The sequence below is a fragment of the Protopterus annectens genome, chromosome 17.part0 (genome assembly GCF_019279795.1).
Source record: "Protopterus annectens isolate FY-2018-M chromosome 17.part0, PAN1.0, whole genome shotgun sequence".
NCBI classification, from domain to species: Eukaryota; Metazoa; Chordata; order Ceratodontiformes; family Protopteridae; genus Protopterus; species Protopterus annectens.
Window position 1 is genome coordinate 790,525,877 of NC_056751.1, and position 13,173 is coordinate 790,539,049.

The 13,173-nt window shown below is 40.8% G+C and overlaps 1 protein-coding gene across 2 annotated transcripts in view; it reads left to right on the plus strand.

Annotated features, from left to right (window-relative positions):
- Positions 1-13,173, plus strand: part of LOC122791616 (beta-1,4-galactosyltransferase 3-like) — a 1,219,943-nt gene that overhangs the window by 981,176 nt on the left and 225,594 nt on the right. For both annotated transcript variants that reach the window (XM_044059417.1, XM_044059416.1), the window contains exon 6: positions 6,359-6,481. In XM_044059417.1, coding sequence (XP_043915352.1) covers positions 6,359-6,481 — 123 coding nt within the window. The remainder of the gene's footprint in view (positions 1-6,358; positions 6,482-13,173) is intronic.

The following is a 13,173-nucleotide window of genomic DNA, read 5'->3' on the forward strand; positions in this document are numbered from 1 at the left end:
TTATACGTCCAGTTGAATACAGCTAGATCTTAGCCGGCCAAAGCTCAGGTTTTAAGTATATACACATAATAGAATTCAATCAAAAATGCCTACTTGCAGAATAGCAAGTGGAATTTGTGGGAATAATGCTTACAGAATAATGTTCAGGAGAAGCAGTGTTTAAGAAAAAGCAGGAATTGAGCAACTTGTGTAATGTTGGCTTATATTATGGTTTGATTTTTTTTTCTGTTAATGTTTGTAAAGCTATCTTAAAATGGATGAAGATACTAAAAAATGACCGTCTTGGACAAAAACGGTCCATTTCAGTGAAATTGCATTTGTACTTCAGACAGGGTTCATGTATGTGCAGTTTCTGTTTGTTTTCTTTTCAGCTGTAGCAAAAGATCCATCTGTTAGGGTGCTAGCTGGCTTAGAAGTGTAGAGGATTAAAGGCCTCACTGTGACCCAGATTACCTAGGATTAACTAATGCTTCAGGCATCCAAAATCTCCTACCCTCTCAACCTACCTCTTCCTCTTTACCTGACCCCTCACCCACCCCCAACACTACACCCTTTTACTTCAAGCCTGTTCCCATCTCCTACATCAAATCTCTACTGCTCAAACTCAAACCCTGCTCCCCCTCTACTGACAAACTACCCTCTACCTACCTCAAACTTGCTGCTGACTCCATCGCCTACCCAGTTACAATATTAATAAATAGATCTATACTAGAATCTACTTTTCCTACCCTTTGGAAATCCTTTTACACTATCCCTCTCCACAAAGGAGGTAACTCCACTGACCCTTCAAACTACTGACCTATTGCCATACTGTCCCCATTATCTAAGATACTAGAAAAATGTTTCCACACCCAGCTTATGGATCACCTTCTCAATCAAAACTTACTCACCCCTACTCAACATGGCTTTCGCCCCTCTCACAGCACAACTACTGCTCTACTCTCATTCACTCACACCATTGCTGAATCTCTGGACAACAATAAACTTACTTCCTGTCTCTTTCTAGACCTCTCCAAAGCTTTTGATACAGTGTCTCACCCACTACTACTATCTAAACTTACAAACTTTCACCTCTCCACCTCCACCCTCAACTGGTTTGCTAGCTATCTCTCTGAATGCAAACAATCAGTTAAATGGCTCTCTTCCACTTCTCCTTTCTTACCTATCTCCACTGGTGTTCCACAAGGTTCCATCTTGGGTCCCCTCTTATTCAACATCTTCACCAATGATCTCTTCACCTCATGTCATCAGTCATCACTCATACAATATGGAGATGACTCCACAATCATTTCTACAGCCAACAACATCTCTGACCTAAACTCCCTAACCCAAACAGCTCTACTTTCCACTGAACAATGGCTTTCAGAAAATCTACTGATTCTCAATCCTACTAAAACCAAACTCCTACTCTTCCTGCCCCACTCTCTTAATCATCATAAATCCTCCTTTGTCATTAAGTCTCACAATAATACAACTACCCTACCTGTCACCCACACAAAACTCTTAGGAGTCATTATCGATGATGAATTAAAATTCAATCAACACATACAATGTATAAAGAAAACACATCAGAAATTAGGTCTATTATACCGAAACAAAAAATATCTCAGTCCCGAGGCTAGACTCACCCTAGGACAAGCACTTCTCCTCCCCTCACTCCTCTATGCCGCTCCTGTTATAACAAATATCCAAAAAACTACCCTGAATAAACTCCAACAATCCTACCACAAAATAGCCAGATTCATCGCCAACTCCCCAAATAACACACACCACTGCATTGCTTTAAAGTCTCTACACTGGCTAGAACTCCCTCAACTACTACATCTCTATCAGTTTCACATGCTACACTCTATGCTCTTTAAACCATCCAACTGTCCATCTTTATCTCATCTTGTCTCTGTCTACACCCCATCTCGACCTCTCTGAACCTCTAATCAACAATTGCTTGACATTTACCACCCAAATAAGTCAGTAGGTAAATTACTCTACAAACACTCTGTGGCCATTGCTTGGAACAAACTACCCCTTGACATTTGCTCAATCCCTCACACCCCACTATTTAAAAAGAAACTTAAGACACATCTACTCAGTACCAAAATTTGCCCCTGCTATGACCCTACATAGTTCTGTCCTCCCCCCACATTGGAATCACTCAGTCTATCCTGGACATACCTTGAACTCTATCCCCACTACCACAGTTACATAGTATCTGAAAAAAAAAACTTGTGCTGGCATCTAACTATGGTTGTTTTCTATTTGTTACTACTGTAAGACTAGTTTTATTTCTGTTGTTTCCTGTGCTGGTATACTACTGTAATGTTTATTATTGTACTATCTGGAGCTTTTCTCCTCTGGTCTCCACTGAAAATGGGACAAACTCCCAGTTGGACTAACCCGGTTAACAAATGTCAATAAATAAATAAATAAATGAAGGAGCTGGTCGGGGATGTTGGGAGTTAGTGGCCACCAGTGACTTGCCATTCTGAAGAGAAGGAGACAGCTCAGGCTGATGCACTTCTAACATCTGGTAGAGGCTAGTTATCACAGTATAGACAGCAGAAATAGCTGTAATGAACACCAGCCAACCATTGCTTCAGGACTGCAACAGGTTAAGGCCATGTGTGGTAGCGTCCATGTCCAATGGCCAGTATTGTCAGGTGCCTGCTTGTTGGTGCTGCTGCTACGGGTAATGTGGAGTTAAGCCATACAAAACCCTTAATGGCTATCTGGATGTCAGCCTCCCACAATATGATGTTTCCAAAGTGGAACAAATGGTGCTGTTGAACTACAGAACAGCTTATTGCTGACATACCTAAGGAACAAACCTAACCTGAAAAAACGCTATCTATTCTGCTCTTCATATCAATTCAGGCAGTTTATATCATAGTTGCACAGTTTGGGCATTTTTAATCTGTTGCTGCCATCTAGTGGCCTTTTATTTATAACAGTTAAGAGGTTCTCCGGTTCGATCCTCGGCTGGGGTGCCACCTTTGCGGAGTCTGCATGTCCTCCCTGTGGTCTTGTGGGTTTCCTCTGGGTGCTCCAGTTTCCTCCCACATCTCAAAGACATGCTGTAGGTGGATTGGATACACTAAATTGGCCCTAGGTGTGAGTGTGTGCCTTCTGTGGAAGGTTGGGCACCGGGCTATAAAATTCCACTGCCAATCATGAGCAGACAGGTGATCTGCTGTAGCGACCCCTAATCGGGAAAAGCCAAAAGAAGAAGAAGATGATTAATTTGTTTTACAGCATTATAGCAAGCCTCAGGAAGTGATGTAACTCAGCCAGGAAGCAGCTTTCTTTCTAGTCCTCATGAACTGCAGTCATGATCTTCTTTTCCCAGGCCCTGGCATTCACATCTCCTGTAAGTAATTTGTATGTTGTAATTCTTTGTATTTAGAAGTGCTGTATATTGTATATATCCTGATATGTTGCTGTTTGTATTATGTTGCAGTTTTACAAAAAAGTATTAAAGTTAAGAAACCCTGATTCTTTTGCTTATTGGATTTTCTTAGTGTTAAGCTGTCCGTTTAGCTGTACTACACCTCGCACAGTGCTGTGAGGACAGAACACTGTCCGTTAAGTTATTCCATAAGTGTCCTTCACTTAAGATGCCCCCCCGAGAATATGTATTCATCTTTGCTCTTGATTTAAATTTCATGCTGAAAATCTAGCTTTACTTCTATTTAAAGAATAAAGTGTTACAGTTACAAAATACCTTTCATAAAAGCAGTCTTTCTGGTGGATGCTGTCTCAGGAAGAATGATTTCAGAGTTGCATAATGAGAGTTTGAATCTGTCCATTTGTCTTCCTTTTTTTTTCTTTATCTGAACTGTCAGGATGAAGGAGTATATATTTTACATATGCTGTAGGTGTCAGGAAAGCAGAAATTTTGTTTGCTTCAGAAAAAGGAAAGAAGGTTTACCTTAGTAAATGTGCTCTGTCAGAGCAGCTGGCTAATTGCATTGCCTTTTGTTATAAGTAGTACAGTAATCCTTTGTAGTATACTGTTACAGCATATTATGCTAGACAGCAGTAACTTCAGTAACTTTAGAAATGTTTCTGAACAGGGTGTTTTGGAAGCTGCCACAGGGACAGATGTCCACACATTTACTGCAAGTACAAGTTGGAAGCACAGTCTAAAACTTTAGCCATGTCAGTGCTACAGAGGATCATGCGACTGTCTACTTCCTATAACTGGCAAATACAACTTGAGAATCTATCCCAGTGTTACGATACACTGTTACTGTGACTTTCCTCAAAAAAAGGCATTACACATACAAAGAATGTAACAGCAGACCATCAAAGAGGGATCACTGTAACAGGAAAGCTTCCCTGTCTTCCCTAGGGGAGCCATACCTCGTTAATATAGCATTTGACACTTTTGCTTGTTAATTTTTATGTTTGTTGTTTAAACACAGAGATTTTGTGTTAAACAAATACAGTTGTGTGGCTTAAAAATCAGAATGCTTTTGACAGTGTTGGATATGCATAAGGTCCTTGCAGACTCTGTGTCAACAAATACTGCCCAAGGCACAAGACCTGCATTAGTCTTGGGGAAGAGTAGGACTGCTGATGAAAATGTGATCAGACAGAAAAGGGAACACATGATATGTAAATCTAAATGTTATGATTTACTGTTAAGTGAAATATCTACAACTATACAACTATGGTCATCATGAAGTATAGTTACAGATATTTCACTTAACAGTAAATCATAACATTTAGATTTACATATCCTGTGTTCCCTTTTCTGTCTGACAACTATACTTCATGATGACCATGGGTGGCCACGGTGGTGCAGCGGTTAGCGTCGCTGCCTCACAGCAAGAGGTTCTCCAGTTTGATCCTCGACTGGGGTGCCTTCTGTGCTATCGTGTGGGTTTCCTCCGGGTGCTCCAGTTTCCTCCCATAATCCCAAAGACATGCTGTAGGTGGATTGGACACTCTAAATTAGCCCTAGGCGTGAGTGTGTGCATGTGTGTGCCTTCTGTGGAAGGTTGGGCGCCGGGCTGGCAACTCAACACCGTAAAACTCCACTGCCAATCATGAGCGGACAGGTGATCTGCTGTGGCGCGACCCCTAACCGGGGAAAAAGCCGAAAGAAGAATACATCATGATGACCATACAAAAGAACTTACTTTCACTGACCTAGTTATTTATGTAATTTAATTTACGTATGCTGTCATGTTTCTTTGCTTGTAATGAACTAATATGAGTCACAATTGAAATATTATCATTGAGTTGTACACTTTAATAGGTAACAGAAGAAAAGTAAATATCAAAAGGTGTTTGTCATTAAAGTACCACTGACAGGTTGCCCTGAGTTACCTGGGTGAACGCATGACCTTAGTGCACTGTAGTTTCTCAGAAAATTGTGTAAGACCCATCCACTGTTAAATCCTACTGGTTATTGTCTGTATCATTTAGTTAAAACATGTAGCCTTTCCAAGTCTTACTTTCCTTTGGCAACTTGACATAGCAGTTTCATAGGCCCTTTATACAACTTAAATTGACTGACAGTGCAGTTGTCCATTTGCTAGTATGTAGTTTCTTTTACTGAGAGCACTACAAGCAAAGTCCATGCAATGTCTGTACAACTCAGCATTGGAATGTGTGTCCATTTTTATGGTATAAACAGTTTTTGTTTCTGAAAAAAAGAGCTACCCAGAACTACCCTCCAAGTAACCTTGGCATCCTAGTGGTAAATGAAGTGTTATTACATCAGGTTTGAATGAATGTGTGAGCACCAGTATGTGAATTGTTGAGTGGGGTTTGGATGCAGTGGGTGTTAGTTGTCTTCTTGTTAAGCCATAAACTGCACATTGTTTTAGTTAAGTGTCCATAGCAATAGTTTTGCATGATTACTGGTGTGGTAACTAGCATTAAAGATTACATTTTTACCAAGTGTTCATTGCAAGAAAACTATAGATCAATAAAATTCTTATAAAAATACCAGAGCAAGGTGTAATAACCAATTATCAGTCCCATAAGTGAAGATTATGCAGTATTTATCCACTTGGGCTTTCTTTAGACAACTCACAGTTGGAATTGTGATCTGACTGTTGCACTCATTGGTAACTACTGCATAACTTTAATATTGGCAATGATAGTTGCTTAATTATTCCACTTAAAACTGAACAATGTGATTTATTGCTTAATTATTCCAGTTGAAATTGAGCAGTATTCCATCTTTAAATCCTTCAGAAGAATCTCCAGGATGTCATTGTTACTGCTACATTTGTTTTCGGTGTTGATAATATAGATGCATACTTCACTGCCTTTAATTTTTATTAATTAAATTTTGTCATCATGTGTGTTTAAAGCTGACCTCCTCCCAACTTTACTTTTTCATCAGGCTTCCCTATGCCCAGTATTTTGGAGGAGTGTCTGCAGTGACACCAGAGCAGTACATGAAGATGAATGGCTTTCCCAACCAGTATTGGGGGTGGGGTGGTGAAGATGATGACATTGCTGCAAGGTACTGTATACTTTCCTCCATAATTTACCATGTACCTATGTGGATGCCTTTTGTTTGGTGATATTGTTACATTTCATGTAGCTAGAGGCAGGCCAGTTGAACTGCATCCTTTGTAAGAACTGGCTTCTAATTAGTTCTGTAGTAGAATTAACTGAATCCATTCCAGGTAAAATAAATTGCCATGACTCAACTATGTTTTTCATTCCTTGTAGAATTGATAGGTAGACGTGAGAGCCTCATTATGTTGATGTTGGTCTTCAGTGTTGTCTATCTAGTTTCAGAGGCCCTCATTGATGGTTCCTACAAATGGATTCATCAGTCCATCGCTTAGTCTGACATTTTTCCTGAAAAGATCCAGTGCTTGGAGTGCATACTTTGTGTTCTAGTGCTCATTGTGATATCATGTCCTGCTTATGTAAGTGCATCTCATCCCCTTACCACATGGACCTATTCTGAGGTTCTTAAAAGTAACCTACCTAAACTGCAAAAGGTCTCCTTAATATAGCCTAAGAAACAAACACCCTCTGCATCTAAACGGCTTCGCAAACATACAGTAGCACCCCTCATGAAACTCACATCAGTTCATAAGCTGAGACAAACCTGCAAATAGTCCAGTATCCTAGTCATAGGCGACTGATATGAGACACACTGATGCACCACTCACCAGGCTGTGCAAGGAGGGAGGTCATGGTCAGTTGCCTGTAAGGTTCCAGGAGATGCCATATCCCAAATGCACTCAAGTCCTTGCACCACAGGTACACATATGATACAGTCATTTTACATGTGACAATTACAATTTACGATCTTTCAATAGAGGTTTTAAAAGTATACTGTAGTATACAAAACCTCTATTGAAAGATCGTAAATTCTTACACTAATTATGTAATTGCTTAAATAATTGTTTATACTATTTAATGGTTTTAAGGTTTAGTGTATTTTGTCTGAAGTGCAGGTTACTGAGCATGAAAGTGCTTACAGCATAATAAAGTTATTGCTGTGCTTGGTTTTTGGTATAGATCTTTTAGTTTTGTCTGACTTTGTTTTTTGCTATTCCATACTTTTACCGCCCTTTTTCGACTTTGTTTGTGCACGTATGAATCTTGCCTTAAGCAATATTCTGCCATCACCAAGAATGATGTCACAATTTGAACTAAAGATGATTGACTTCAACAAGTGGCTTAGCTTCTGGTGTCATTCAAAGGGGAGTGCAATATATATGTCTGTGTAGGAAAAGATGATCGATAGTCGTAACTGATTTGCAGGGATGACTTGCACCATCCCCCCGAAGACTTCTGTATAGTGACCAAAACTGCGTCTACCTCAGTAGTGCCTTTTTAAGCAGTGTTAGTCGTCTAAAGCTTCCAACATAAACAGAATCTACATAGCAAGAAGGTATTGCTGCTGAGTACTAGGAGCATGCAAATACTCCATACCCTGGAAAATATCGATATGTGCATCATCACAGAGACCTGGTTCAAGACTAGTGAAAGCACTCCTTCTGTCCAGGACTTCGATACCCATCACTCATACAGGCCCACTACATTAGACAAATTCACTAATAGTGAAGATGTCTCTGTATTCTTAAAAAAAAAATCCAGGAACTTTTCCACATCCAAATTGCCATGAACAAAATCTCTTATCACATCATAGTTAACTTCAGGACTCCTCCTATGTTCTCTTTGGCCCATACCTCATACTTAAGCAGTACAGACTTCCTGTGTGTTAATTCAAATGCCATTATCTTAGGGGACTTTTGTCTATCTTCTAACTATGAGAGGCTTCTACATCCTCAAACATAAATTCATCAAGATTTCTGGACTTCATCGGTGCAAACTTTCTGGATCAGTTAGTCCACACTCTAACCAGTCCTGGACTTGGTCCTACCAATATGAGGCACCTCTGCTCCCCACAAATTATAGCATCCTCCCTGGTCAAGTTGGACTACAAGACAGTCACATTCAACATAAGACTTCAGCCTGAAGCATGTCCCAGTACTTTAATATATCAAACAAATATCTGGGTCAAAACCACAAACTAAAACTAATTAGCAGAAAATGTTTAATATTATTTTTCAGCAGTAGTAGAAGGATACTATTAAACGTCCTGCAACTATGACATTAATAGCACACCCCCAAAAATCAGTCCAGTAGATAGTGACCTGGGAATCGGTGTAGACAAGAAATTGTCATTCTATTGCCATGCATCCAATATTGTAAGAAAGTTCTTTTTCATTGCAGAACTTGTTAGTAATGGTACGGTGTCAAGGTCCAGGAATGCCATCATTTTACAATATTTGGCACTTATTTGACCAATCACTGAGTATAACACCCCCTTTGGCATGTACCTATCCAAACACTTGACACAGCTTGAATTCCCATATATTATCACCAAGAAAATAAATGTCCTAAATCATGAGAATTACAGTGATCATCTCAAATCATACAGGCTGCTGAATGGTGACCTCTGCCTTGCATACAGAACCTCAGATGATCCTCTACTCTCAGAACTAATCCATGTCCGCAAGTTCAGTGGTGGCATAAAATACCTGCTAAAGAGATCTTAGTCTCATCCTTCGTTCCTCATTGATTGAGTGTCAGATCTGACCTCAGATCCTACTTGGACACACACACTAGATTTTCAGATCCAACTTAAGAGCTCCTCCCTCTACCCATAATGTCCCAGTCAAATAGCAAAACCTCAGCTCTCGTTTGCCCCCATCTCGCATGGGCACGGATCTCTTTCTGAGAGCTATTTTGGGTATTTTGGTAGTTTTTGTAAATAGCAATTTTTTTAAAAAAAACTTTCATCTATCCTTCTCTAATTACCACCTCCCTTTCCTAACTGTTAAATATTTGGGTTTTCTTCTGATTGCCCTTGTACTCCCTTTATCTATCTTTCTGTATTTCTGCTGTACCATAGCTGGTACTTGTCTCTTCTTCACTAAATTTTCTACCCTTTAGAGGGTAATCTTTCTACCATTGCTGGTAGTCTGTTAACTAAAAAAATCTTATTATTCTGCCTTTGTCCCTTTTCAGGCCTGCTATTTTTCTTCAGAAATGGCTGAAAAAACCAACAGGCTTTAAAATGTGCACTTCCTGTGGCCAGAAGATTCCTAGTTCTGATGCCCACAGGTCTACTGTCTTGGAGCATCACAGCTCAATACTGACAGCTCCATTTGTGCTAGGGTACTTGGTGATAGATGTAGTAAATTAGTGCTTAAGGCTATGCTGCCACATTCTTCCTCTTCTTCTTTAGGGGCTCGAACCACCAGTAAACCTGCAAAATCCTCTTTGGAGGTAAAGGAGTCTCAAAAAAGGTCCCCCACCCATTCTCTGAAGGTTACATTGACCTCATCTTCCTCGGATCCGTTTCCAAAATTCAAAAAACTTCAAATCCATCTTCTATGGATCCTAAGAGAGAGCACTCTGGTCCCATGCCCTCAGATCTGACTGTTCTTTTAACTAAGTCTCCTCGAACCTATTCACCTGGGTTCAACATTGAACTGATTTCTCCTCCGCTCCAGTTCCCTTTTTCTCCAAGGGATGCCAAGGAGAGATTCTAGGCCCCAGTCAGCCACCTCTTCTTCTATTAGGACCTGCAGAAATTAGTCAGAGGCTGATGTGGATAGGATGATGAGGAAATTCCTCAGAGCTCAGATTCAGATGGGAGTTATTCCATCTCTGTCCCCCATCAGATCTGTGAGCCTCCCATTCACTTCTCACCTAGTGATCTCTCCTTCTCTGATCTAACAGCCCAGAGAGTATTGGCATCAGATACAAAGACGATTGGGTCTTTGACTCCGATGGACCTCCCTGACTAGTTCTGCTCTGATTCTTTTGGATCAGGATGAATCTCTGAGCAGAAGGGTCAGTGCCAGATCCGAAGAGGGGAGCTGGGTTCCACTCCATTGTTATCTGAGCCATCCTTGCCTCTTGGAGCGTGGGCATTAGGCAGCTCAGGTCCAGCTCCAGCTCCCTCCTTGAGGCATGGATCCAGGCAGGATTTTGGCTCCAGTGTGGCCAGCCATTGCTTCTCCAGGTCCATCTGCCTTTGAGGTAGTGTAGAGGGCTTTCTCTTGACCAAGAGATTTGACTACTGAGTCATCATTGGGCCCTACGTCTCTTCCTCCCTTTGGTATGAACTATAATCCTCTCAAGTCTACTCCTGAGGGACAGCCTGTACCATGTAGTGTCCAGACAGTCCCCCATCTCTCCGACCATCCCATGGAAGAGGCTTCCCGAAATAGAACATGCAGAAGGAGACACACATATTCCCCTATGGAATCTCTCACTGAAGATACTGACTATGATGAAGAGTCCCCCAGATCTCCACCAGATGACGTCTCCTTCGTAGAGATCCTAGAGATCCTTAAATAAAAAGGTGGATGGTCTTCTGATACTCCCTTCCCAGAGAAGTCAGTTTTTCTGGAAGCTTTTGCATCTGGCCCATCTGTGTCTTGGGTGACTCCCCCAGCAGATGAGTTTATTGATTTAATCACTCACTGGGCATGGGAACTGGATTCTGTTGAACTCACTGCATGATGCCCAGATAAAATTTTGGCACCACCAAAGGATAGATTGAATTGGAGTAAAGGAGTCCCTGTTGATGTTATGGTTCTGGCAGCAGGCACTAGTAAGGAGCTGGAGGAGCACAGCCTCTCTTTCCATCCCCCTAATAAGAAGTCCATGGTATTGGACAGGCTTAGAAGGTGCATTTTAGCTTCAGTGACTTTTCCCTTGAGGTCCCTGAATTACTTAGCTCACTTCACAAGACTACAGCAGGATTTAACTAAGGAACTCTCCAAATCCCTCTCAAAGTCCGTTTCTGTGGAGGACTACAAGAGGTTGCTTTACATCTGGCCACTCTTTTATCCATTTTGAATGCATCCATGAGGTTAATATGCCGTGCTGCAGAAGATGCCTCACAGGCTGCTGGTTCAGGCATAGCCAGTAGGAGACATGCCTGGATGTGTTAATCAATGCTCCTTTTGATGGAACATCTTTGTTTTGTCCTTCTGTGAAAGAAATGCTTTCCTGGAGTGAACAAGATGGGAAGACCCTGTCTGCCATAGGGATATTTCCACCCCACAATGATCCTTTTCCCAGAAACAAAGGGGAAGCAAGAAAATGAGATTCTGTAAGTCCCAGGTATCTTTCCAGGATTCACACAGGGTCACCTCCTCCAGAGGTTATCCCATTTGTCAAGAGGCAGTGAAAGTGTGGCAGTGGGCAGTCTCTTCCAACCACTTTCTTGTGACAATACACGTATCAGGAAATCTAATGTACTAGCAGACAAACTCAGCAGATCTGTTCTGATGCCTCACGAGTGGTGTCTTAGTCAATGTTGAAGAGGATTTTCTGTCAATGGGGCCAACAATGCTGCACTTTCTTTGCATCTCTCTTCAACAAGTGCATTGGGTTCGTTGCCCTAATCCCTCTCAGGGGAAGTCACTGAGAGATACTCTATGAAAAGTTATTTAAAATGAATGATGACCGTCTTGTCTTACTTACTGATACTGCTGACTTCAGCTTCTGTGTTGGTGCTTAGTAGAAATAAATGCAAAGCAGCTTTTTCTGATTAGCTGCTGATTTAGTGCCTTGTAAAAAAACAAAGTCTGGTTAGTGCACATAAACTTTGCAGACTGTAACAGTGTTTTAGCTTTCTTGCACAGAACTGCTAATATAACGTGTGTAAAACAGACGTCATGTACAATACTATACAGTTTACAGCTTTAATGTCTTCAGATTTGCTCTTCATACAGCATGAAAGGTGTGCTCCATTAAGCAGATCTAACAAGAAATCAGATATCACATATACACATTCTTATGAAAGCAGTCTTTTAGGAACACTCAAAGTCATTACTTTGGTATTTTCTGATGTCATACAGTCTGTTTATTAAACTTTTATGGAGTCTTTCCGATTGAGAATGTTTCTGTATGAAAGCAGTCTCTATATTCCCCACTTGATGTCATGCAGTCTGTTAATAAGCTCCTTTGTGTTCGGTTTCAAGGTGAATTTTGCAACAGTCTGGGAAGTCTGTTGATTCTTGCACTTGGGTTCTTATCTATTTCCCTTGTAGCTTGTATTAAAACACTGAACATGCAGCTAAATGTCTTTTTTAGGATCTATCCTTATCAGCTCTTTTCTCAAGCTATACTAGAACTGGAACATTCATGTTACATTACAGATGAATGCCTTTTTTTACTTGATTTTAGCTGAGAACAGTTTAACCCTTTAATATATGTATGCTAGCAAACAGAAATGTATGCATCTAACTGACTATATTATTCCTACATATATTATAGTGACAGAAGTGTATATGCATCTAACTAGCAAACTGAAGTACATGCATTTATAAATATTTAAATATATATCTAACACTCTAGTCCATGTTTGGCCCTCTTGTCTCCTTTATGCTTATCCCCTGTTACCTCTGATTCCAAATTTCTTTCAGAAAGCACTTTGGTTGAACAGCTCAGTTGTCTTCGTTGCCCCCTTTTGGCCTCGCTAGTTGTGGTTCCCCTTCCTTTGGTCTCATCTTTGATATCCTCCAAAGATTTTGGACCCCAGTCCAGACCTTCTCTCACATCTTAATATTCCGGGATTCAAGCTGACCGCGTGGTTTCTCTAGTTCCATTGATAGCTAGACAGCCCAGGCTTTCATCCCCAGTCCGACGAGTACTTCTATCTTC